Below are 24,135 nucleotides of genomic sequence, written 5' to 3'. Positions count from 1 at the left end.
CAAAATTAAATTTCATTTAAAGTATTGCAGTTATTTGCTTAGTATTTTGCCTTTGTTTATGTCATAATATGCAATGAATGTTTCTGCAAACGTCCTGAAGTAATTGTTTGATTTGTAATTGTTTTTTTAAATTGGTATAAGTTACTCCTAAGTGATTGGTCCTCCTTTTTCTGGGTTCTGCAGTTTGTTTCAAAAACAGTATTATACATGAACAAGAAAACAAGCGTTTAGTAGGTGATCAACTGTTTTAATTGATTTGAGAAATACTGGTCCAGGCCACTATAACCGTATCACTGCACGTGCCTCTCCCACCCCGCCCCCCTCCCCTCATTCCTTTCCCTTTCACTTCTGTAACAACTGTTTTCCTAAAAAGAAAGATGAGGAATAACTCAACCAAATATGATACAGATTATTTCAACCAGAAGAGACAACATGCTAAGGTTCCTCTGTGTCTAAATTAATTGGTTCTGTCACTTTCACACAGATAATTTACTTGTCTGAAGAGAAGAAAAGATCAGTATTTCTTCTTCTGTCATCTGTAGATCTGAATATCTGAGGAATAATTAGATTCAGGGAGGAGTATTTGATAGGCATAAAATCTTTAAAAAACAAACCCACCAACCAAACAAACAATAAAACTCCTGCAGACTGTTGAAAACTGTTCCCAAATAAAAAAATTAAGCTAATTGTACATTAGAACACCTATTCCTGACTTTTCATAAGATGCCAACTTTTGAAGAGCTTTCAAAAGCTTGATTGCAGACTGCTTATATAACTTTACAACACTTTTGCTGGTAAGAGTCTGATTAGTGTAAGGAGACGCATTATTGTGTTTGCATGGAAGCAAACAAAACTTGACTAAGGACTTTTTAAATAATAACACAGATGTATTATTCATATTGTATATTGGCTGAGAGGAAGAATGGAAGCATTGAAACTGACACTTTCCAGATGGGTCAAAGCCTTGATTAAAGAAACAGACCAGAAATCAGGGGGAAATGCCCAGCAGGATTGAAGTGCATTTATGGCGTTCTCATGGGCAGACAGAAATGGAGCATTAATGACAAAATCTGCCTTGCAGCGGTTTGGGCGTCTGTCCATTCCTTTACCAAATGCTTTAAGCTGAACTTTTTTTGTTTTTCAGTTGTTTCTTTCAATCCTTGTGATCTATAGACAGCTCAGAACTTCTAAGTCTTGCCTATTAACTTTTATGATTTTAATTTTAATGTTATGCATCCCATCTTTTCACTGCAGTCTGGAAATTTCCTTTGACTCAGGACTGATAGATGCTTTTAACTGACAATGCAGTAGTTGTTTCTCCTCGTAAATTTGATTTCTCATAGCAGTGGAAGTCATCAAATGAGAAAATGCCACTTCCTGTCTTGCTGACTTAAGACATATTATTATGACCAACAGAATTTGGGAATATGTTAAAAATGTCCGCTATCCTTTTATTCCTCTTTAATTTTTCCCCTGAATTCCTTTCCCATTCTTGCACTCCTTTTCTATTTATATGACATATGCAAGAATATTCACATTTTTAAGGTTTTCCCACTTCTCCTTTTTCTTACTTTTGGAAACCTGAGGGGAAATTGAGTGTCTAAGAATTTCTGTGCTAGATCAGACAAAGTTGAACCTGATTCAGTGTCCTGTTTCCATCAAGGGCTAATACTGTTTGTAATTGTATAAGGAAAGGCCTCTGGTGATGCTTCCCTGCTTTGTTCTCTAGCCTTTAGAGAACTCCAGGAGAAAGCTCAGATACACCATAGATATTATTTTTGCATTTTAAAGTGTGTGTAAATTTTTGGTATCCATGGCATCCTCTAGCAAAATGTTATGGAACTCTTTGCTGCAGGATACTGTGAATACCAAAAATTTTAATTGTGTTTTAATGAATGAAGGTTCAAACCAAAAGCAGCTGACTGCTAATTTTATATAACTTATATAGCCCCTTTATTGAAGAAGACATTGAATATTTATTCTCTCTTTCCTCTCTTCAGAACACTCTTGAGTTCATAAACCTCCACAGCATTGCCCTCAGTTGCCTTGAGAGAGGGTTAGATGAGTTTCTTTTCAGTTTCCCTCTGTTCTCTTTGATGCTAAGGAATCAGAACTGTACACTATTAAAAATTTTGGAGGACCACTACTATGTCTGTACCCACCTAACAGCCTCCACTATTTTTGTGTTTCAAAAGGATTTAGGAATACAACTGCTACTAACTATGTAGAGACAAATTATTTTATGCATAGTATTTATATGAGAAAGGTATGCAGAAAATGTCCCCTTAATAAGCGAAAAATTCATGAACAGGCTTACTGAACAGGGACCGTCTCAGGCTTTTTCCTTTCTAACCTAAAAAGTTTTGCAGTAATTGTGTCAGGACACTAATCACACGTCTTCAGAAAAGTGAAACTTTGCCTGGACCTTCTCCAGGGATTTAGAACTTAAAGCAGCTCTCTGCAATAGCCTTTCTGAGAACTAACCAGTATACCAGTTCCTCTAGTGCAGGGATATTGATGTTAAAAAGCATAATGACTAAACATTAGCCACAGTTGGAGCATACTTCACAGTTACTTTGGGAAAGTTTACTTGGTGTTCATTTTGTTGCTAAGAGTTTCCATTCTTTACATCAGGATCGCCAAGAAGTTACTGTTAGGATATCAGTACCGCAAAAATATTAGTTTTTCTGATGATCTGACGTTTCTAGTTAAATGCTAAATAGCTGTGGTCGTCATAATTTTCCTGGTTTTAAGTGCTTCCAGAATATGAAAGAGGAGGTGGTGGGGAAAGAACAGAACAAAAGAAGATATTAGACTTTCTCTGTAACTGGCAAACATATCTGACAGTCATGTCAAATTTGGCCTGATAGTTACAAACTTATTAATGTCTGGGTCTTTATACATGTGCTTACATATTGCTAAAGTTAAGATACCTAAAAAGTAATTCAAAGGAAGACACAGACTAAGCAATTTGGGTTATCCATGATTTGATTCTGTAATGACGTGGGAAAGAACCAACTTTGCAAAATATGGAACACGTATGAATCTTTCCTAAAGGTCAGAATATCAGTTCAAATACATATCTGTAAGCTGTTACATTTTAAAATGCAAATTACTCTTAAAACAAAATTGCTAAATTATTTATTTGTATTTCTACCTTTTTTCTGTTTAAAAATACTACTTCTTTCCCATTTTACTCTGGACACTAGGAACCCAATATACCTGCGTTAAATGTTGATGCTGAAAGTAATGCAGAAATAAGAGTTAGCCCTGCAACAAAGAACCAATGATTTATATGTTCTAAGACTGTGGTCGCTAGGAGGGAGGAATTGTGTTGGTTGCTTTTGAATATTCGCTGATCAGCGTTGAGTATTTTTAGGCCAGTGATTGAATCAGAACCAGATATTCTCAGATGATTTATGTGTTCTTAAGTCAGAATATTAAGAATGGGTTTGTGTTTCTTAATAACATTAGCACTGTTCATTGAAAACAATGGTTAAATTTCCAAAGGGCCTCCTGTTTTCAGTGCTGTATTTTAAATAACTTTGATACTTGATTACTTCCATAAGCATACATTTGGAAATGCATAGATTGTGAGTGTATATGCACTACTTATTCAGCTTTTTTTTTTTTCTGCAGTTTTTTGATATCTATCTTCCTCTCTGTCCTAGATATGCAAGTTCTGCCATTGACCATCAAGGAAGCACATCCATGAGGAAGGTAATGATTTATAAATGGACTTTAAAAAACCAAAAAATTCCCAACAGTTCAATTAATTGTCATATTTTTAAAAGATACTTAAGATATCACAAACCTTGAAATTTGTCTATATTATGAAACATCTGAAAATAAAAAGCTGGGAATAATTTCCATTTTCAGAAAACTGGCTGCTCCAACCACAGCAGGTCAATGTGTATGCTGTACTTTTGGTTACATTTAGTAGGAACCTTAGTATGTATTCTAAAGTATGTACTAGTTCTAGGAGAAGAATCATAGAAAATGTCTAGGTTGGAATGGACCTCTGGAGGGAAGGTTGCCCTGAAGGTAAAGAAAATTTTTAAGACTCTTAAAATATTTAAATGTATGAATCCTATGATAGGGAGGTATGGGATTAAGATTTTCAAAGATTTTTGTAGTACCAATTTTGAAGGTCTTAGATGGAAAAGATCTAGACATTGTTATATTATTTACTATTTTGGAAATATTTCATGCAAAGGACAAACAACAGAACCTTCATTTATAGAATGCCTGTTTCTTCATTCAGACTTAGCACTTTTTACACTAAGTAGGTGCTAAATAACTTTTGAAAGCTGCCAGGTGTCATTCTGCCTCCGAAATATTTACAAAGTGAGGCTAAAGACCAGTGACAACAGTGGAAGATGTATGACTAAATTTTCTGCAGTTTGTGAAAACCTGCAGTTGTGTATACTGATCCGCGGCCCCTATCTGCCAATCCCTACCTTGCCTGCTGCCGCCACTGGAAAACACTTCGACCTGTGGCTGTTCCCTGGGATCCTGGTACTGCAAATAATCTAATACACATAATCTGAGGAAATCAGCACTATGTGCCCTATGATTTGGGTACTTTGCTAGTGAAGGCACTGATGGCTGTGTTTGGAATTTGTTAATGTTTTTCCTTAAAAACTCCTAAGGTTCAAAATAGTAGAGGTACATGCAACCAGTTTTGCATTAACAGGCTTGGTTCCCTTCCTCCTGACAGGTAACTGAATCTCTAGTCTCCAGGGCATTTTTTAAACATAGCATAACTTCATTTGGTGATTCTATGAGAGCACTCCTACTACTACACTGTGATTATGTTGAGGTCTCATTAATTTAGCTTCATGTAGCACGGATTCAATTCTTTTTTTTTTTTTTTTTTTTTTTTTTCTCCCATCGTGTGCTTCTTTTTGGGTAGGGGTGGGAGGGCGTGCATTTTGTCTAACATTCTACTTTGTGTTGTGGTTTTGAGATGAGACTTTAAATGCTGACAACCACGGTATGTTCTCACATCATCTGTCTGTTTCCCATAGCAACTCTGAGTCATTTTGAAGTTGCGAGTTCTGACTGTTTTCTTACAGTGTTTAGCACAAAGTTAATTATATAGTAGTTTCTTTATCTCTCAGAATATGAAGCTTGAATTTTGTAAGTTAGCAGTGCTAATTAAGTACTGATTCCCAAGGTATTGCAAACCTTTCACTTTCTCTAGTTTTCTTACTTTGAATACATTGTATGTGTGCATAAACAAAACACAGTAAGACTAATTAACTTAAGTTTTTAGAAGAGCTAATATTTTCAGCTCTCCTTGATTTGTTGTGCTTGTATTTTCATTATTTTTAAAACTTTTATATTAAATGAGGCATACCTGTTTCTGATGAGTATCCTAATGTGTATATCCTCCAGTTGTTCCCTTTTTCCTGCAGTTCTTTAAATTTCACCACATGTGAAAACTGTAATTTAGTTATAGGGTTTTATTCCATCACTCTATTTTTTTTTAGCCTAAATTGTGGACAAATTTGGTGATGTCTTTTTCAGAAACAGATACCTGCTCTGTCCTAATGCATTTTTATGCGGAAAGAGGAACATTGAACAGATTGTTTCAATCACAGTCACCACAGTTGGCACGAGACGACTGACCAATACTGCTGCTGTGGCTTGCAGTACATAGATTAAAAAAACCCAATGTTGCTGTGCATCTTTAATACTTTCTCACAGACTTACTTTTGGTTTTTCATTTTCTGACTTTTTTGCTACATTTCCTATAGCACAGTAGCAAGCATTAATCTTTGTCTTCTCTAGTGCTCAAAACAAAGAGATAAATTTGCAGCTATCAAGTTAAATGGAAAATATGTACTGTCTTACGGTGATACAATGCACATACACTTACAGAGCTTGTCACCTGTCAGAATTACAATATTTTGGTGAAGCATTCATATATTGCAACTGACTGGGAGAGCAGTCTGAGATAAACAGAACACAGAAAGCTGGTGTTCGAGTCAGTGCTCTCAGGAGTCAAGAATTGCTGATTTCTGCAGGTCACTAGAAAATGTTCATGCTGTTCAACGCTGTACACTGGCTAAATTGCAGAAGGGTTACAAATAGGTCTGTGCATGTGCAAAACTCCTCTCCCCTCCTCCACTTTTATTTAAAATAAAACTTTGCTTCTCACATAGTTGGAGTCCTGTTTTCAGCTGTTGCTTTTCTATAGTGCTTAAGCTGTAATCCTTCATTATCTTAAATATTAATTTAAATAATTTTTTATTTTAATTATAATCCTCAGTTATCTTAAATTTTAATATTGTGACATTTAAACACTTATTTAATGTTGTACCACAGTTGTTGATAAGGACTTTTGAGGCATGTGTTTGCTTTTTGACCGCATGCTGGGGAGCTGCCCTAAGGTAGGGTAAGCAGTCAGATGATCTCTGGGAAAAGGTAATTATCTGTAGTCATACCACCAGTTAAGGTAGCATGGAGATATCCCTGTCAGTGACTGAGGCGCCCTTCTTCTAGGCCCTCTACTGAGCTGATTGTTATCTGTCACAAAGGAAAAAATCAAAAAAATTGAAAAGATGGCCCTTTCTATGCTACCCTGTGCCTGGATCTGCTGGTTTATCATGCTGTGAATGTCTGCTGGTTTTTCTACTGGTAATGGCAGCATCAGTTACCAATCAGGCAGCTACTTCATCATATTGACCTGTAATTTTTCACTTACCATTTACATGTTTGAGGCAAATCCTTACCATCTTTTGAGTAGTATCCCTGTTTTTAAAAGGTCTAAATAATGAATGCTTTTAGGTTTTTCTTAAGAATCTGTAATGATTTTATAATGTGGCCACAAAAGAAAGAATTTATTTTTTTTCTCCGCAGAGTTATTCTGTCAACCTACCAACCTAACAAACTTAATTGTTTCCTATGGTTGGAAACAATTAAAGAATGTGACTTCAACATGTAATTGAACACGTGACTTTATGCATTAACTGTATAATATTTGTGATGGATATTTCTGAATGAATATTTGTATAACTCTCATCTCATGTATACTTACAACAAACTTCAAGTATCATTCATTTTGTTAGGTCATTCATATGAGTTTATAGCCTTCGTTTTCAAACTGTTGCATAACCATTCATGCAAAGAATCCTTAATGATTTGATTGCTATTGTAATTAATAACTGAAAAGAAAAAAGGGATTTTAATTTGCAGATTTAGGACTGTGTTGTTTTCTTTATGATGTTCATAACAGTAGGAAGAGAAAAATGACAAATATGAGATCCTATGATAACTGATCCTAAGAGAACCATGGAGATGGTAGTGAATGCCAGCTGTTTCGTGTTACTACTATTACCTGCATTGGTTTTTCATAATTTTTTTTTTTTCTTACAGTCATTCCATTACGCCTCCCTCAGGGTAAAAAGCAGAAAATGGTCAAAAGGTAACTTACTTGAGTTAACGTTTTGAAACTACAAAATGAGACTTCTTCTCTGATAATAAGTAATCTGGATCAAATGCCAAAGTTCAACTTAATTCAAATATTTCTAAATTTGTTAGTAAACACCAAAGTAAAATACCAAATTAAAATATCACATAAATGTGTTATAAGGTATAATGTGGCTAGACTCAGTGGTAAAATTTCCTCTGACTTAAGTAGAAGAAAGGTAATACCTGTATATTTTGCCATTTCCTTCTGCTCTCTTTCTTTATCTATTCATGGCCTATTTGAGACAGTTAAAACAATGAACTTATGAAAAATAGTTACAGCAGAATAAATTCTTCTGAAAGTATATGGCCAGCGAGCTCTTTTTAGTCTGTTTCTTGGTTTAGTCTCCTTTCTATGAAAATTTTCCTTTTATAGTACTATACGTTTTGAATACTTATAAACCTGACCGGGACACAGCACAGTATCTTATTCTAAAAAGAGCAAAATGTTAAGAACTTGGTTGTGGAATGTTGCAGAGCAAAGGATAGTGTTTTGATGTTACCTAAATTTCTTCACTGTTTCACATAGGACAAATATAATTCTTGTAGCAATATAAACTTGTTTTTTTCACAGAAAATTGTCTAATATTTTAAGGAAATTTGCTACAGAGTCTTTTTCAGGAAAAATTATACCATAATTAAGAAAAAAATTGTTCTTATTGATATTTACAAGGCATACTAAAATTTTAAGCCTTTTGATTAAGATGTATTGAAAAAACAACAACAACAAAACCTTTCCCTGGTGCTGTGCCTTTAAACAGGATGCAGTAACATTAAAATATGGTAGTGCAGTTAAATTCAGGATAGAAGAAATGTAAGCATGTGCATTTTTATGGAAGTGGATGATCTTTCTTTTTTATTGACTATAAATATTGACTATAAAAATTGAGTTAAAAAATTCCCAGAGTTTGACAGGCCTTCTATTGCTAAAAGTAGTAACAGAAGGTATACGGAATAGGTAGTGTTTACATCTGTAGACAGATTATGTCATACTCTGAGTTTCAGATTGAGGGCTAAATGAATACGGTTTTCCTTTGGAATGATGATGCCCATCTTAGATAAAAATGCAGCCCTAAGAGCAATGAACCCTCTACAGATTAAATAAACCACTACCTAAAACAGCCCTTTTTATTTTGTATTCATGCTGAAACCAGAATTTCAGAGCATTGTTGAATTTGGAAACTGTTCATTCAATCTCCTCTCCCTGAAACTGGAGAGGATTTGGCTTGAAGGATTTCAAATCGAATCATCGTTAAAAATTAGTAGTGTGTTTATATTGAGAAGAATAGTTCTTTCATTCTTTCATTCAGTGAGATGTCTCACATTATTGTCGCATTCCCATGTTAGGGAGCTCTCTAACAAGTGGGAGCAGAAGACGAATTTCCTGCAAAGACTTGGGGCATGGAGATTGTGAAGGCTGGCTATGGAAGAAGAAGGATGCCAAAGGTTATTTCACACAGAAATGGAAAAAGTACTGGTTTATTCTGAAGGATTCATCCTTATACTGGTACACAAACCAGAATGTAAGTATACTCTATGTTTGGAGAAAGCCAAAATTAAACCTTAAGCTTTATAATTCTTCTGAATAAAGTCTATTTTTTACTACATGGTAGGATATGTTAGTGAACTGCCACTTTAATTGCCAGGTCTGGGTTGCTCTAGTTGGAAATATTTCAATTGAAATTATTTTTTAAAGTCTCCAAAGTCCACGTCCAAGCTTAATAAAATAGCAGATGTTCATGGCACTCTTAAAGAAATGCATACGTCAGTAGTTAATACTTTTCCACAGATACTATTTATTTGGACTAACACAGTGTTCACATGCAGCTCTCCTTAGTTTCAGTTGTATGTGGGGATGTATACAGTGTAACCATTCGTGTTAGTTAAGCATTATGTGAAGCAGATGTGAAAATCTGAATTTGTATATGTCTTTATCTGAAAGTTATTCTTATATAGATGTTCCTTTTGCTTTTTGCTGAATTAGTCTGGAGTTTGCAGTTTCTCATGTGTAAAACGCTGTTCTTGGCGAAATGTTATTGAAAACTACTGGGCCTACGCTTGTGCAATCTGCATATATGTAGGAAAACATAATGGAGGGGAGAAGCCAAAAATCGTTAGACTGCTATTCTTCCACTTGTATGCATTGAGCCTCAGTGCCTGATCTAAACTGTCTGTGTACAGCCTGCTTTGATTGCTGATATTTTAGAACATATTTTCCATTTTCTTCAAGGGGACAGTTTCACTAGCATAATTATCCTCAGTTTTATTATTTTCTTGTCAGCTCAAAACAGTATGGTTTCAGGCTGTGGATGATAAAGGCCTTCAGGTTTTGTGTTGTACGTTTTGTTTGTCTGACATTGTTACATGCAAGGTGGTACTCATTATGTGTCCCACTGACTTTCAGTCTGTTGTTTACAGCCAAGCCATAATTCACAGTACACTTGCTAATACTTTTCAAAAATCTGACTGGTGTTAATATGTCTCCTTGCTTTTCCTGGTAAATTACTTCAAAAGAAGCAAAAAGTGACAAGATATACTTTCCAGTTATTACTTTTCCATTTAATCACTGGTGAGCTCGCTGTAGGAACCTCCTCAATTATTATGAGCAGGGCAGATGGTCTGCACAATTGTGACTTTAAAAGGAGGCATCCACAAAACAGTTTTAAAATGTAGACTATATGCTGAAGAAACTGACAATTCTTCTCTGTAGTTGTTGGTCTTGAATGCTATTTTAGGTGCTGTATTTGGTGCTGAAAGGTTTTCTGTAATCTTCAGCAAAGGGCAATTAGGATGACTGAGGCTCCTTTAAGAAACTGTCAGTTTAGTTACTTCATAAAAGTTAATGACATTGTATGATGAAGTAAATACATTTTTTTAAGTAAAAACATTATGGGGAACATAGGTTCAGCATTTCAATTGATTGGATGGTTGTTCTTAGTTTAAGACCCAAATGGCTACTGCTCACTTCTCTCTTCTTTAACTCTGTGTTGTTCTTCACCATCACTTTCTCTTCTCTTTTGATAGGATGAAAAAGCAGAAGGATTCATTAGTTTACCTGAGTTCAGAATAGACAGAGCAACTGAATGCAGAAGAAAACAGTAAGTAATGTGTCAGTTATGTTTATAAATTAAGGGATCACTCTTGGAAGTATATTATATATAGTACTGAAAATTTGCAAAGTCCAGAGAAGGAAGTTACACAGAAAACCTCAAAATCTGTAAATAATACATAATAGATCCCCTTTAGCTTTAGTGTTTCTCTTTATTATAAAAGATAGAACTTAATGTAAATTCCATAAACTGTCTTACAAAGAATTGGATAACCCTTTGGTCAGCTTTCCAGATAGCCCAGTTACAACTTCAGTTAAATAAGTAAAGCAAAAAATCATGAATATGTTAGCCAAGAGATAAAACTTTCTTAGGTTCAGCTTGGTCATCTTGATAAGAATCAAGTGTGCAAGAAACAATTACCATGGGAAATACTATCAATAAGGGATGGTGAATATAATCTCCATTTTCTCCTTTATGGAGGAAGCTTCCTTACCCAATATTGTGTTATTCTCAACTGCTAAAATATTTAGGTTCCGTATGCAAAATGAACATTCCATTATTGCTTATGTGCATATTGCTACTACTGCATTATGCTCCCAGTAAAAAGCATATGCTAAGCTTTGCCACCCTTAAGGCATATTTAATAACAGACACTCACTGGAAATTGTTTGCAAGGAGTGTTGGGATTGAAATCCATAGCTGTCAAACAGCAGGTTTAACAGAACAATTCTAATGCTTTGAGACTAGCACTTTGCCAGTATCTCCTGAATTATTTGCATGTGTCTCCTGTATGCTGCATCTAGATTTTTAAAACTTGCTGCTACATAGAATAGCATTAAAGATACTCTCTTACTAAAGCTTTCCTAGTTATAACTAAGCATCCTGAATTTTTGTCATGCTTTTCCTGTGACTAAATGCAGTTTTGGTCTGAGGAATACAAGTCCTACAACCGTGAACATGTGTACAATAAAAATACAGAAGATGTGAATTACAATAGAGACTACTCATCAGAAAATCAAACCTCTTCAATTGCTTGTTCTTGTCTGGAGGTATTATTACTGTCTGTCTGAGAATTAGAAGACAGTGCATTTATACTTCTATTACTCCTTTCAGCTGAGGGTATCACTATAGAAATTAAACATGAACAGAGCACTATAAATTCCTCTGAGGAATGAGTAGATATTAATAATGATATTGAACAAAAATACAGGAAAAATAATACCCTTTTGTTAGAATATAAAACACTTAACAAATTTCAGTGAATTAACCAAGATCAAACAGAAGGTCATTGTGCACAGCTAGAAATAGCTTCCAGAGCTTTGCTCTGAGCATGAGAACACGTTTCCTCAGAACGCTTCTTAGAGAACAATTTCTGTAGGGTATATGCACAGGAAAAAGTCCGATTAACTAAAACTTTGCACACTACTGAAAACTGAGTACCTTCAGGCTTTGAATCCTTTCAAAAAGAGGTAGGTCCAGAGGTAAAAGTCTAATGAAGATGTTAATAGTATTCCCTTTGTTCGCTGAGCTGAATTTCCCTTTGGTTTCTTCCTTCATGCACTATCATTTATATATTTCCTCCATCATAAAAACTACACCTTACATTTGCCACTATTTTACCTGCTTCTCTGAAAACTGCAGAGAAAGTAAGTAAGTCCAGCATTACGCTCACTTACATTTCGGTATATCCAGCATATGTGAATGGAGGGCCCTGCTTGTGTTACAGCCAGCTCGAATCCACAGCCTCTATAAGTGCACTTCTAAAGCCCTTACCTATCCTCTTCCATGTTGTCTTACTGGGACGGGACTGAGCATGATTGCCATTGCCTGATTCCACTGAAAAGCTAATGGTTCTGGTGAGCCCAGGGACAACTTCCTGTGGTTTGATTCTTCTGCATTCCTTTTACAAATAAAATTAAGGTGATGGTAACCCATTTTGACCCAGCATATTCTGGAAACATTCTAACTCACGCTTCATTATTCTCTCTGCTAGGCTAGAGGGAAACTTCAGTTAGGATTTTCTTGCCTCCTTTTCAGAGAGCTAGTTAAAGACAGATTTTACAGGATCATTTCTCGCTTCTTTCCACTTTAGGATATCTTTTTCATTTAATAGTGGGGGTTTAGTGGGTGCTGTAATGTAACCTAAAATTCATTGCAAGCTTGAAATCTGAAAATATAAATCTGGCTGTGTTCTTACTCTTCTGTATGATTGAGTCTATTTTAACATTAATGCAAAAGCCAGTAAAGCAGTTACCTTGACAGTTGATAAGGACAGGGGAAAGAAACCTAGTCCTTTCCTTTTATTTTTTTAATTTTTGGCAGGTTAATTTGGTTTTAAATTAAAATTGCCTGAAAAATATGCTTAGTATTTTAGTGCAAAAGAAATCCAGCTAAAATCACACTGTTAGTTTTCTTTCAGCTCTCTCAAAAGCAAAACTAAGAACGTTTTGGGACTCGGCTTGGATTTTGCCTCAAATTTCTGTTATTTTCAGAGCCATCAATGTGAAATGTTCAAACCTTATTGAACAAAAGAATTTGAAGTCTTACTAGAATAATGAATAGATTTGTCTTTTCCACTGTTGTCAGATGGAGAATGCTGTTTTATAGAATGACTGTTACTGATGTCCATAGTATACATTGAATGAAATAGCCTTAAGAAAGCTTTCACAAGAGTATATAGTAATTGAATGCATTATTCTGGTTTGATGATTTGCCTCACTAATGCATTTAATGAAAGTACCCTGATTATTATACAAATCATGGCATTATCTCAGAGTGGTTTAGCTCTCCAGGCTATATTTGGATGTAGAATGACCTTGTCCCTGCGAGAGGAGGTTTCTTGTGTTGACACTGAAAAACTTTCCACTGCTTTTAGGCAACACCTGCATCTTCATGATTAAAAATGATCATACTGTATTAGAAATCTTAGTTATTTAAGTTTTTGTGTGATGTGGCATGACATGAATATCGTGTTATTTTCAAAGATACTGATAATTATAATGTCCCATGATGAAGTTGATCCACAAGACTAAAGATTAATGGAACTACGTATATAGTTAATCATTGTTAACTAGTGCTTTGCCTGAACTTTCAAAAATCTCCACCGAGTGAAAATTTTCATTGCGTAATTAATGCAAATTTAGGTCTTAAATTTATGACAGCATATGCCATACTGTTGGCACTTTGTATTGAAACTGTGCAGTCACAATTCTTTATAAATGTCATTGATATAGTATAGGTAGACATGAAGTTATATCTTAAAGGTTGCTACACTTTCAGTAATTTTTATTACTTCTTCTGAAATGAACTTGACAGTCTTGGTAGACAGCAACCCAGACTTGAGCCACCAGCAGGCCCCACAGGAAAGAAGGCTAACAGCCTCCTGGGCTGTGTTAACTGGAGTGCAGCCAATAGGTGAAGGAAGTGATTATTCCCTTATACTTGGTACTCATTACACCACATCTAGATTACTTGCATCCAGTTTGGGGCCCTCCAAAACAAGGCAAAGGTAAAAATATACGTATTGTTCTTCTGCATTACGCATATTTCTCTATACATCGAGAATTATTTCCCTGGAGACTTTTCTGCAGTTCCTAATGCTAGTGTATCTAAATGCTTACCTAATATTAATCTTTGTGACACTTCTGGGAGATGAAGATGGATTTGTTGTCACATTTTGCAGCCTACAAACAGAACTGCAAAACATTTAAATCAAAAGTTTCTGCAGAATTGAGATCTCCATTTCATAACAATAAATACATGTTTTCTTCAGAGTATGTAAATATGTAACAGTACAATATATTATTGCAGCTGTAAGTGCTCACCATTTCAGTAAATTATCAGAATATCAGGCAAAAAGATATTAAGGAACATTCGTGTAGTAAGCAGTTATTAAGCCTGTTTGGCGTGACTTAGCGCATGAGAACCTCTTTGCATAAGCAGGAAGACCTGCAGCATTTAACTGGCATACCCTTGAGAAAATTCTTGCTCTTTCTGCGTTTTATGACACATTCACAAATTCCCTAACAACTGAGACAGGAGTCCTACAGAAAGTAGCCTTACATGTTGCATAATCCTGTTTCACTTCTCTAGCAAGTCCACTCTCTGGACCTGAATTGAGGTGGGGTTCCTGTGAGAACATAATATTCAAATACATAATCATAGATTGTATCACAGTACAAGAGCATAGTGGAGCCAAATTTAAGTTCTGTTTATCGTGCTGACTCTGACATATTCTAACTTTTAAAAGGTTGACTCTGAAACCCCACTATTGGCTTTTAATGCTTTTATGTATGTAAATTTCCTGTCTAGGAAAATAATCCTATTTATAAGCAGAAACTCCATCATGTGATACTCTAACAGGATTAATCGAGGATTAGAATCTTTAGATCCACCACATAATCCTCTCCAATTCAAGCCAATACTTAAATCTCAGAACTGGAAAATGGTTAGGCAAATGGAACACTAGAAAGTGGAGTTGTTGCACAGAGTTCAGACCAACTGAAAACAGTGTGCTGACATCGCAGCAAAAAATACATCCATGAAACTAGTGTATCATGCTTAAAGACTATAACAGCGCAGTACTCTCTGTTTAGTAATGTCTTTGTTCTGAGTATTAAAAATTTTCTATAAGGAACTTCTGTAAGGAGGTATAGTATTTGTTAATTACTGTGTAATTAACAATGTATAATATAACACTTGAATATATGTGTGTGTATGAAGACATATACAGGACTATTTCACATTTCTTCCAGACAGCTATCTGTTTTGCTAGAGCAGTTGGAGTTGCTGGTACTCAGCTGGCAAGGGGAGTAAAAAGTTCTGCATTAAGGAGACTAAGAATGATAAGAATATTTGACACCAAAATCATATTATACTATTCGGATAAAAGAAATAATAAACTTGATCAGAGTATACTTAAAACTATATTTATATAATGATCAAAATCTCTTGCATTAAAATCTTGCCGTTCAGTAGATATAATTAACAAGCCTATGCCATCTAGTGGACATCAGCAAAGTTTCCTCCCTATTCGGGATTTCCCATGTACTCACTATATTCTTTTGCAAAATACAAGTAGCTAGGGAGATGAGGATCTGCAGTTGACATTAACAATGTCCAGATGCCAAAACAATACTTAAATATTTCTCAAGTCTTCTGTTATGGAATTAAGATGGTTTATGATGACCCTCTGTGCAAAGGTAAACTTACCCTTAATATACTTCTAATCTTGTGAAAAAAGAAACTGCACATAAATACAACTCTGCTGTTATCTCATTCTTCTGTAGAATGAGGAAAGCCCGTTACTGTATGCATTCGTATTAATAATATATATATAAGAAAATCAGTGTGCCCAAATGAAGCTTCCTCAGCTTTCATTTTTGACTCTGAAAACTGCAATAAATTACAGTAATTAACAAGACACTCATTTGCATTTAAGCTATTAATAGCGGAAACGGTGCATCACAGGTTCTTCATAATGCCATATGTAATGATTCCTAATTTAATTCTTATATCTAGTAATTACCATATAAATGTCAGTATTTTAGCATAAATGTTACAAATGATAATGTGGCGTCTTTTTAACATTTGCCAACTAATCAAAATAATAGTCTTTAATGCTCTGAGTTTGTGGTTTCCTTGAGAGCAATACTCCTTTTAATTATATTCACACAAAAATTTTGTTAAAAATTTGATTATTGTTTTTAGCAGTTTTCAAATAACTGCTCAACTGAGGGAGAGCTTAGGGATTATACTATATAAAAGCATTAATAAAAAGCATTTTTATGTGAACTATAATCACCCATGCTGTCAGATGTTGAGCTTGACTATTATCTCATGCATGTAGTCTGAATAGACTACAATGCAATGTAGTGATGTCTGTATATAGCCAGCCTAAAGTGAGAATCAGACCTTGTCTCCTGAAATCAGCCAGAATTGAATTACACTGGCCAAGTGGCTGGTGAGGGAATTGACATTTGAGGAAGGGGAAGGAATATTAGCAATGCACAGAGCAGTGGCAGTCTTACAGCTACCGTTTGTCATGCTGCTATCCAGTATCTCAGGTCAGCATAGCAAAGAATATAGTATACTATACTACTAATATTGTACTAGTTACACAAGTAAAACAGTACAGACTTTTAAAATTAAAATTGTTGTGATACGCTTTTGGAACTATTCCAGTGATTTCTAATTTAACTTGCACTTTTCAGAGAACTTCACTCTATAAATTAACCTTTGCATAAATTTCAAATCACCACGGGGTGGTGGGGGGAACCCCAATCAGCTAGGACTTCTTGAATCAAAACTATCTGTGAGAACAGACTGTGCAATAAAAAATAATAGTGAGATACATAGAATTGACCACGTATTATAATGTAACAATAAACATAAGGTTTAAATTTAAATATTGGCAACTCTGTTACTTGCTAGGTGGAAGATGAAGAAGCATTAACTAACTATTGATGACTTGTGTTGATTGCAGGAAAAACACAGCAAAGATTAGTAGATTAAGATGAAAAGTACTTGGGATATGGTTGGTTTTAGAGTAACTTGACAAAGCAATTGCTGGAATTAGAAGTGACTATTTAAAGAGTTAAGACTATCTGAGGAACTTCTTTATTATTATCTATTTCCATACAAAGCAAATGTGCCATTTATATTCCCTAGAACTTTCCATATTGCTTCTAGTAAACTCAAATTGAATGAAGATTATAACTAGGGATTAAAAATATATTGTATCAAATTTAGGAAACATTCCTTTATTTAAGTTTATTCTAGAGCTCTTACAGTCTTATGACTAAGAGAATTTGAGTGTGCTGTATTTTAAATGTCATCTCCAGTTGAATGCAATTACTGGCTGGTTATTCATCTTTATATTCCTCCTCTTCCTCATTTATTAACATCAAACAAAATTTGGATAATTTCATGTATATCTTCAGAATCAAAGTTACCATAAAGATATGAGACAGTTACATAAGTTGGCAGCCCTCTATATTTCTTTGAGTAGGACACAAAACACAGTCATCTAAATATATGAGAAGAGGTGGAGGGATCAAACTCTTATTCCTTTAGTTTATCTTTGGAAATAAAACTACGATGTACTTAAATATACTCAACAAGATTTTCCAATTCACCCAAGAATTTTTTAGAAGTACAACATCAGTAGTTATTGAAAAGAATGATATTTCTAAGTCATTCAAGGGCTTTTGAAATTTTTACAAAGTATCGGTTTGGCTCACAAATGTAGATTTGATGAGATCTGTATGGATTCCATCCATTCCACAGGAAGATTCAAATGCCTGTGAAACCTGTAACATGCTAAAGAATCATAGAGCAGGTCAGTCTTGTGTATTTGTAGACAAACTGTTTGAAAGAAAAGGTATTTTTTATTCTTTGTGTTTATTTTATAGTGCCTTCAAAGCATGCCACCCCAAAATAAAGAGCTTCTACTTTGCAACAGACTGCCTTGAAGAAATGAATAGGTAAGTTATGTTTCCTCTTTATCATGTTATATTCTTTATAGTGGTACTGCAGTAATTGAAAATAATATTTCATCTCACATAGAAATATACTCTAGGAGCATGATGTAATGCTGATTGATAGTGTTATCAGTACTTAGTCCACTTAGTCCTCCATTAATTTTAGTACATACAGTACATTATATGGCTCGCTTTGCTGAAATTTTCTGTCACAATTCTGCAAAGGTGTGACAGGAAAGTTAGTTGTGTTGGTCTCATCTACGTTCATTAGAATTTTTGTTTGTTAATGGGCATAAAGTTTATCACGCTTCAAATTTTTTGTTAATCAAGGCTAGAAATATTAATGTGGGATGAATGTTTCTGGTATATAAAAACAATGCAGCCACACCAAAGCTCATACTTAAGAGTATAGCCACATGATGGGAGAAGATATTTTAAAGTTAGCTGTAGTGACAATCCACAGTAATGTGACATGACCTAAAACGAGAGAAAAGCAATTTGAAGCAATTTTTTTAACAGGATTGGGATTGAACTAATGAGATGCATTTCTTTTCATGCCAGAATTTGAGGGAAAACAAACAAACAAAAAACCAACAAAAAAACCCCACCCCAAACACGCCACAAAACCCTGCTCTCCCCTGTCCACCCCCAAGAAAAAAACCCCAACAACAAAAAAAAACCCCTGTAGTAACTAATTTTATTCATCGCCCCACTGTCCCAACAAGGAACAGAGGCTAGCAAAGTTCAATTGTTGGCATTGCTGTGTGTTTTTAAATGTCCTTGGATGTGCTGGGAGGGCATTCAGAACTTGACTGGACAAGGCCCTGAACAACCTGATCCCACATTAAAGTGGCCCTGCTGTGGGTGGGGTGTGGAGCAGATGACCTCCTGAGATCTCTTCTAACCTAAATTACTCTGTGCTTCTATTTTGTGATTCAGTGATTCAGGAGGCAGAGGTTAGATAAAGGTGGGATGGTACCTTTGATCCTCAAAGGCAGAGTCAAGTGTTCCACCTCCTCCTGTTACTTCAGTAATTTGTTTATTCCCAGCTGAGGTAAAAAGCAAGGACACATGCGACAATGTCACCATACTTTGAAGCCTTAAATCTTTCCTGGTGTAGACTGCTGAAAATTTGAGATTTAGTTAGCTCTTTCTGTTCACAGACTTAGAAAGACATGACTACCTCAGGATACAGCTGGACTTTTTCTTTGGAATACTAACGTCTAAAAATTATTTTTAAATTGAACATTTATATTCTGTGGCTTACATGACCCTTCAAGTCATACTGTATTGATGTATAAGACTGGCTGTATTAAAACAGTTCAGGCTAGTTCATCATCTACTGATGATGAGGATGAGGTTCAGTTCTCAGGAGTACCTCGCTGTAGCTAGCTGTCATTTTTAAGATATAAATTTGCTAAAAAATATTTTTTCCAATGTTAATAATGTTCCATTGTTCAGCTGTGGAATGTGGCTGAGATTTGTTCACCAAAGTGAGCATCTTCTGCTATTTTTAACTATGCATGGTCTGTCCCTTGACTTCAGCTATTTTGATAGCCATGATTTGTTGAAGTGCCATTGTTCATATCTTTCTATTATACCGTAAAATGTTCTGACTTGGGAAGTCTTGACACACATTCAATAAACTGCTCTTATAATATTCATTGATTTTTCTACACGGGGGAGCCAAGGAAGCTGTCTTTATGACAGTTTACACCCTTCATGGAGAGGAACAGTTGGAAAGGTGCCAGGATGTATTTTCATATTGTACTGCCATGGTGGTTTGGAATTACAAGAGCCTTTTTCATGACTTTTTGCCTCTGCTTCCCATGAGAGAAGACAAAGGGTGAAGTATTTTTTACATTATTTTTCCTTCAGAAATGCTGTAATTCACTCCCCAACCCAAATGATGGATTACTATGCTACCTCTGTAAAATCCCTGGGCATCCCCTGCAGCATTTTACATGCTTCCTGGAATTCCTTCTCCCAGATATCCTGTCTGAAATTTGAAATGCATAAGCAAGACTCATAGATGAAAAATGCACTTAAAATACTAATTTCACAAATCTCTGTCTTCCCAGCAAATTGCTAACCATGTAATCTGAGGAAATAGGGCAAATACTCTGCATGGTATCTCACACTCCTGCTGTCACCGCAAAATTTAACTGGATTTTCTATGCTGACAGAAGGGTAGATCTTTCATGCTGAAAAGTAAAGGAGTTCTAATATGGAGAGGAACATAGCATTTCCTTATTCACTATGTGGGGAATGTATACCATTTCTTCAACTGCATTTACCACCAGCTTTTGTTTTAACAGCTGTTTTTACAGTTTCTTACTTCAGATTCACTGTTTAATATTTTTTTCCACTCCACAATATTTATCTGCATTTAATACTGCATTGCTGTTGAAAGAATTGTAGACCAATGGGTAGTAATTGATTTGTGTGTAGCAGATAGAGTTACTCTGTTGCAGCTGAATTTTGCCTGCTGTGTTGCATGGTGCAGACAGCCTTTGGTTTGCAAAATTAATGCTCATGCTGTTTTATCAGGTCTTACATGAGCATAGTTGTGTTCTTAGAAATGAATTAATAATGAAATTGATGAGCTCATCTTTTGCTTGCCATGGTCACGGGATACTCCAAGCTTGTTAAAGGCTTTATTTCCCAGAAGTGCTTTATCTATTACCATACCATGCATAACCTGTTTATAGCTTTAATACTTGTAAGGAAATTAGCATTGAATTTAATATTCAGTTGTTTTACAATATCTACTTTATTTAAAACTTTCATGTGATTGAAGTATGCAGTGCAGTGCATTTACAATCTCCTCATGGACTCCAACTACTAAATTTTAAAAAGTTCCTATTTTAGGCTGAATAATTTGATCACATTTGATTTGAATAACTGGGTTAACTTTGCCATTTTAATAACTCCCTTAAATCTTTTGCATTCATTCAAAAAATATAACAAATATCTGCTACCCACTGAAACAGAATGATGATTGATTTTTGTAAGGGTCACTCCCAATATTTTCCAAGTAAAGACCTGAAAGGTTCTAACACAATATTTCTCTTAAAAAGAAACTGTTTGAAAATCGAAGTATTCTGAATTAAATCTCTATTGATTATAAGCAAATTTCAGGGTGCGTATCCTCTCTATTTTTATGTATGGAATATAACCAAGCGAGTTACTCAAGGCTTTCCCTAAATCATCCTGTTTATTACTAAAGTTCATTCAGCTGTGTTCCCTAAATTTTGGGCATGTTAGTCTGCTTGACAGATCTTGGCCAAATCAGATGGTGGGCCAGTATTAATGCATCCTTTACAGTTTCAATTTACTTTCAATCTTCACTTGCAAATAAGCTAGCGCCTAACAAAAGATCTTGGCAACTAAAAATTTCAGGCATATGCCCCTGTTAGACATTGCCCCTCTTAAGAATTCCTGGAGAAGTGAGCAGGAGAGTAATTATGTCAGTTCTGTCTATCCTAATTTAACAGTTCTTTAACAAATAGAGCCAAGTAAGTTAGTGCAGAACATGAAAGGTACTTTTCAAATAGAAATCCCTGAAATGGAGATTCCCAATGGTGTTGTAAGTAAACATAAACAGCAGGTTTTCCCCTTCTTCCCTTATGTTCCTATAAACTTGTTTCAAATCCAGGAAAAATAGTCCATGCCCGAGGCCGCTTCAGTCCTCTAATTTATTGGTCTCACATAAAAGCTCATAAGTTGCAGACCAAGTAAAACAATTTTCTCATCAGAATTAGCCACAGGCCCCAGAGACTGGATGAAACCATGATGTATATGGGAGTGAACAGTGCAATAGTAGAGCTGCAGTGCTCTGTCCGGGGAAAATACTACACCAGGAAGTACTAGTGCAGAGCTGTAAGTCTTCAAAATCTCCTTTTTTTTGGCTAGCCACCTAACTCGTCCTTTCTACAATTGATGGACTATTTGCCATAGACTTGTGAACTACCATTTCCCCCTTAATACAGTTTGAGAGCCACTGGCTTATAGAATTACACTAAAGGAGTTCAAAGGAGTTTTACAATACACAATTGCAATTATCCAATACGCAATCCAAATTAGCATTCAGGTGTGAATTTATCCCTAATGCGCAGGAGGTAGGATTTGCATTGGCTTTCTGTACTAGTTTAAATTACAAAATTAACTTAATCAAATTCTGCTTTAAATAATACCATCGTGAATTAGTATAGTTCTTCTGGGAGTCAAACAGTTCAACTGCATTTAATATAGCAGATTTTGTGATTACAGTGCTGTACCACTCTGTGATGAATGAACGTGCATTACAGTCACATATTGTGATGTTATACTGGAGATACTAAGTTAGCACTGCAAAATCTGAAGTTTTTAGTAATAGAAATAAGTAATACACATAATTAAATAAGTCAGGCATTTAATAGTATTGTTTGGCCTATTTGATCTGATTTCTTTAGGAGTATGTGGAAGTAGAATTACATAATTTCACAATAAATTATCCCATCTCTTAAAAAAAAAAATTCCCCTCTAAAACCCCCCCAAACCCACCCATACTTTTTCAGGCCATACTAAACTCCATTCTCTTGCTCATAAAGCATGTTTAATTTCTCCAAAGCTTTCTTTTTGGGCCAAGCATTGGGTGAAAGCTAGGGTAAAAGCTTGAACAACTGGGTAAAATTTACAGCATGCATTAAATGTTAAGAAATCCTGGCTTGGATTAATTTTTGCAGCTTTTCATCCCTTACCTGTACTTTTTTAAGAAAGACTATCTGGAAAATATTACATGGTTGCACGTGCTGAAGCATATATAATGTCACAGTCACTGCGGGAAGCAGCAGGTGTATGCAGCAGCTAGTACTTGCCTTTAAGTGGATGCCCAGAAAGTTTGGTGAATTATCCAGAGTAACATGGTAAATCCAATAGGACAAGGTTACAGTAGGGTGAAATTCAGTAGCCGCATTTGACTAATGAGGAAAGTACCTCATTGTCATCTTAATGGATTCCTTTAAGTACCAGTTTGAAACTCCAAGCGTGACATAACAATGACTACTCTTTTTTGATTTGCCTAAGCAGTGTTAGCGCTGCCACAAATGTGTTTGTAAATGTGTTTGAAAATTGGCAAGAGAAGTTCCAGTTGAGTGAGTTTTTGTGACTGTTTTGGTAGATTTCCTTAGGGTTTATTATTGGTTTTATCTGAAATTATAGTCTATCATAAAGTTACTGTGTGCATATTCTCTGTGATACATGACTATATTTATACAGTAAGATGCTATTTCATTTGTTACCAGAAAGGTAACTTATTTGCTACAGAAGTAGTGAACTTTGTTGTCTATCATCCACTAGGGAAAAAAACCAAACCAAACAAAACCAAAAACAAACCCCAAACACCAAACCAGACTTCTGGCAACAACAACAACAACAAAGTCCCACTAAGTGCATGAAGTATATGCTCATGCAAAGAGGGCATAAATTGCCATGGTTCACTTGTCAACTCTGAAGCTGTCTGGGGCTTTTTCATATTTTTCCAGCCTGACAAATCTAGGAAGACAGTGCATGAAACAAGATCAACAGAGTCATGTCAAATTATCAAATCAGAGAGTACTTACAGTTTATCCCATGAATGATTTTACTTAACAAATTCCAGCAACTGTGGCAAATAAAATAGTAGAAATACAGGCTGCTGAGAGTTGATATATTTGGAGAGATGAGATCATTGAGAAGATTCTGCTCAGTGTTATATTTCTCTGTGAGATATCACTTATGTTTTTGAACTTCTGTTGTGCAGAGGAAAACCAAGGCATCATTTTAACCATACCTTTTACAGGAACCTTTATTCTGTTAAATGAATATATTACCTGTATAACCTTAGAAAATAGTGAAAATAATGTACCTTAGGAACCAAAATGGGAAACGTATTGATTTTTTAGGTGTCCAGTAAGAAAGACTGGTCAGGAAGAAGCCAGCATAACAAGTACAAAATAAATTTTAAAATATAATTCTGTATTGCACAGAATTTTACAATGAGTTCTGGAATCTGATTATCCCACAGATGTAAAAAAATATAATACAATTTTTTAAATCAGAAATTAAATATAAATTGCACTGAATAAATTCTATGTATGAAATAAATG

General features: G+C 35.2%; 1 protein-coding gene across 1 annotated transcript in view; it reads left to right on the top strand.

The window, feature by feature from the left end:
• The window catches only part of LOC128153769 (connector enhancer of kinase suppressor of ras 2-like), a 212,080-nt gene that overhangs the window by 177,958 nt on the left and 9,987 nt on the right, over nt 1–24,135 (top strand). Inside the window, exons 15-19 of the mRNA XM_052813495.1 lie at nt 3,672–3,720; nt 7,384–7,432; nt 8,824–8,999; nt 10,501–10,574; nt 17,939–18,010. Of these exons, the coding sequence (XP_052669455.1) occupies nt 3,672–3,720; nt 7,384–7,432; nt 8,824–8,999; nt 10,501–10,574; nt 17,939–18,010 (420 nt within the window). The remainder of the gene's footprint in view (nt 1–3,671; nt 3,721–7,383; nt 7,433–8,823; nt 9,000–10,500; nt 10,575–17,938; nt 18,011–24,135) is intronic.

This window comes from Harpia harpyja, chromosome 18 (assembly GCF_026419915.1).
Source record: "Harpia harpyja isolate bHarHar1 chromosome 18, bHarHar1 primary haplotype, whole genome shotgun sequence".
In the NCBI taxonomy this organism is placed as follows: domain Eukaryota; kingdom Metazoa; phylum Chordata; class Aves; order Accipitriformes; family Accipitridae; genus Harpia; species Harpia harpyja.
This window is presented reverse-complemented; position numbering and strand designations above follow the sequence as displayed.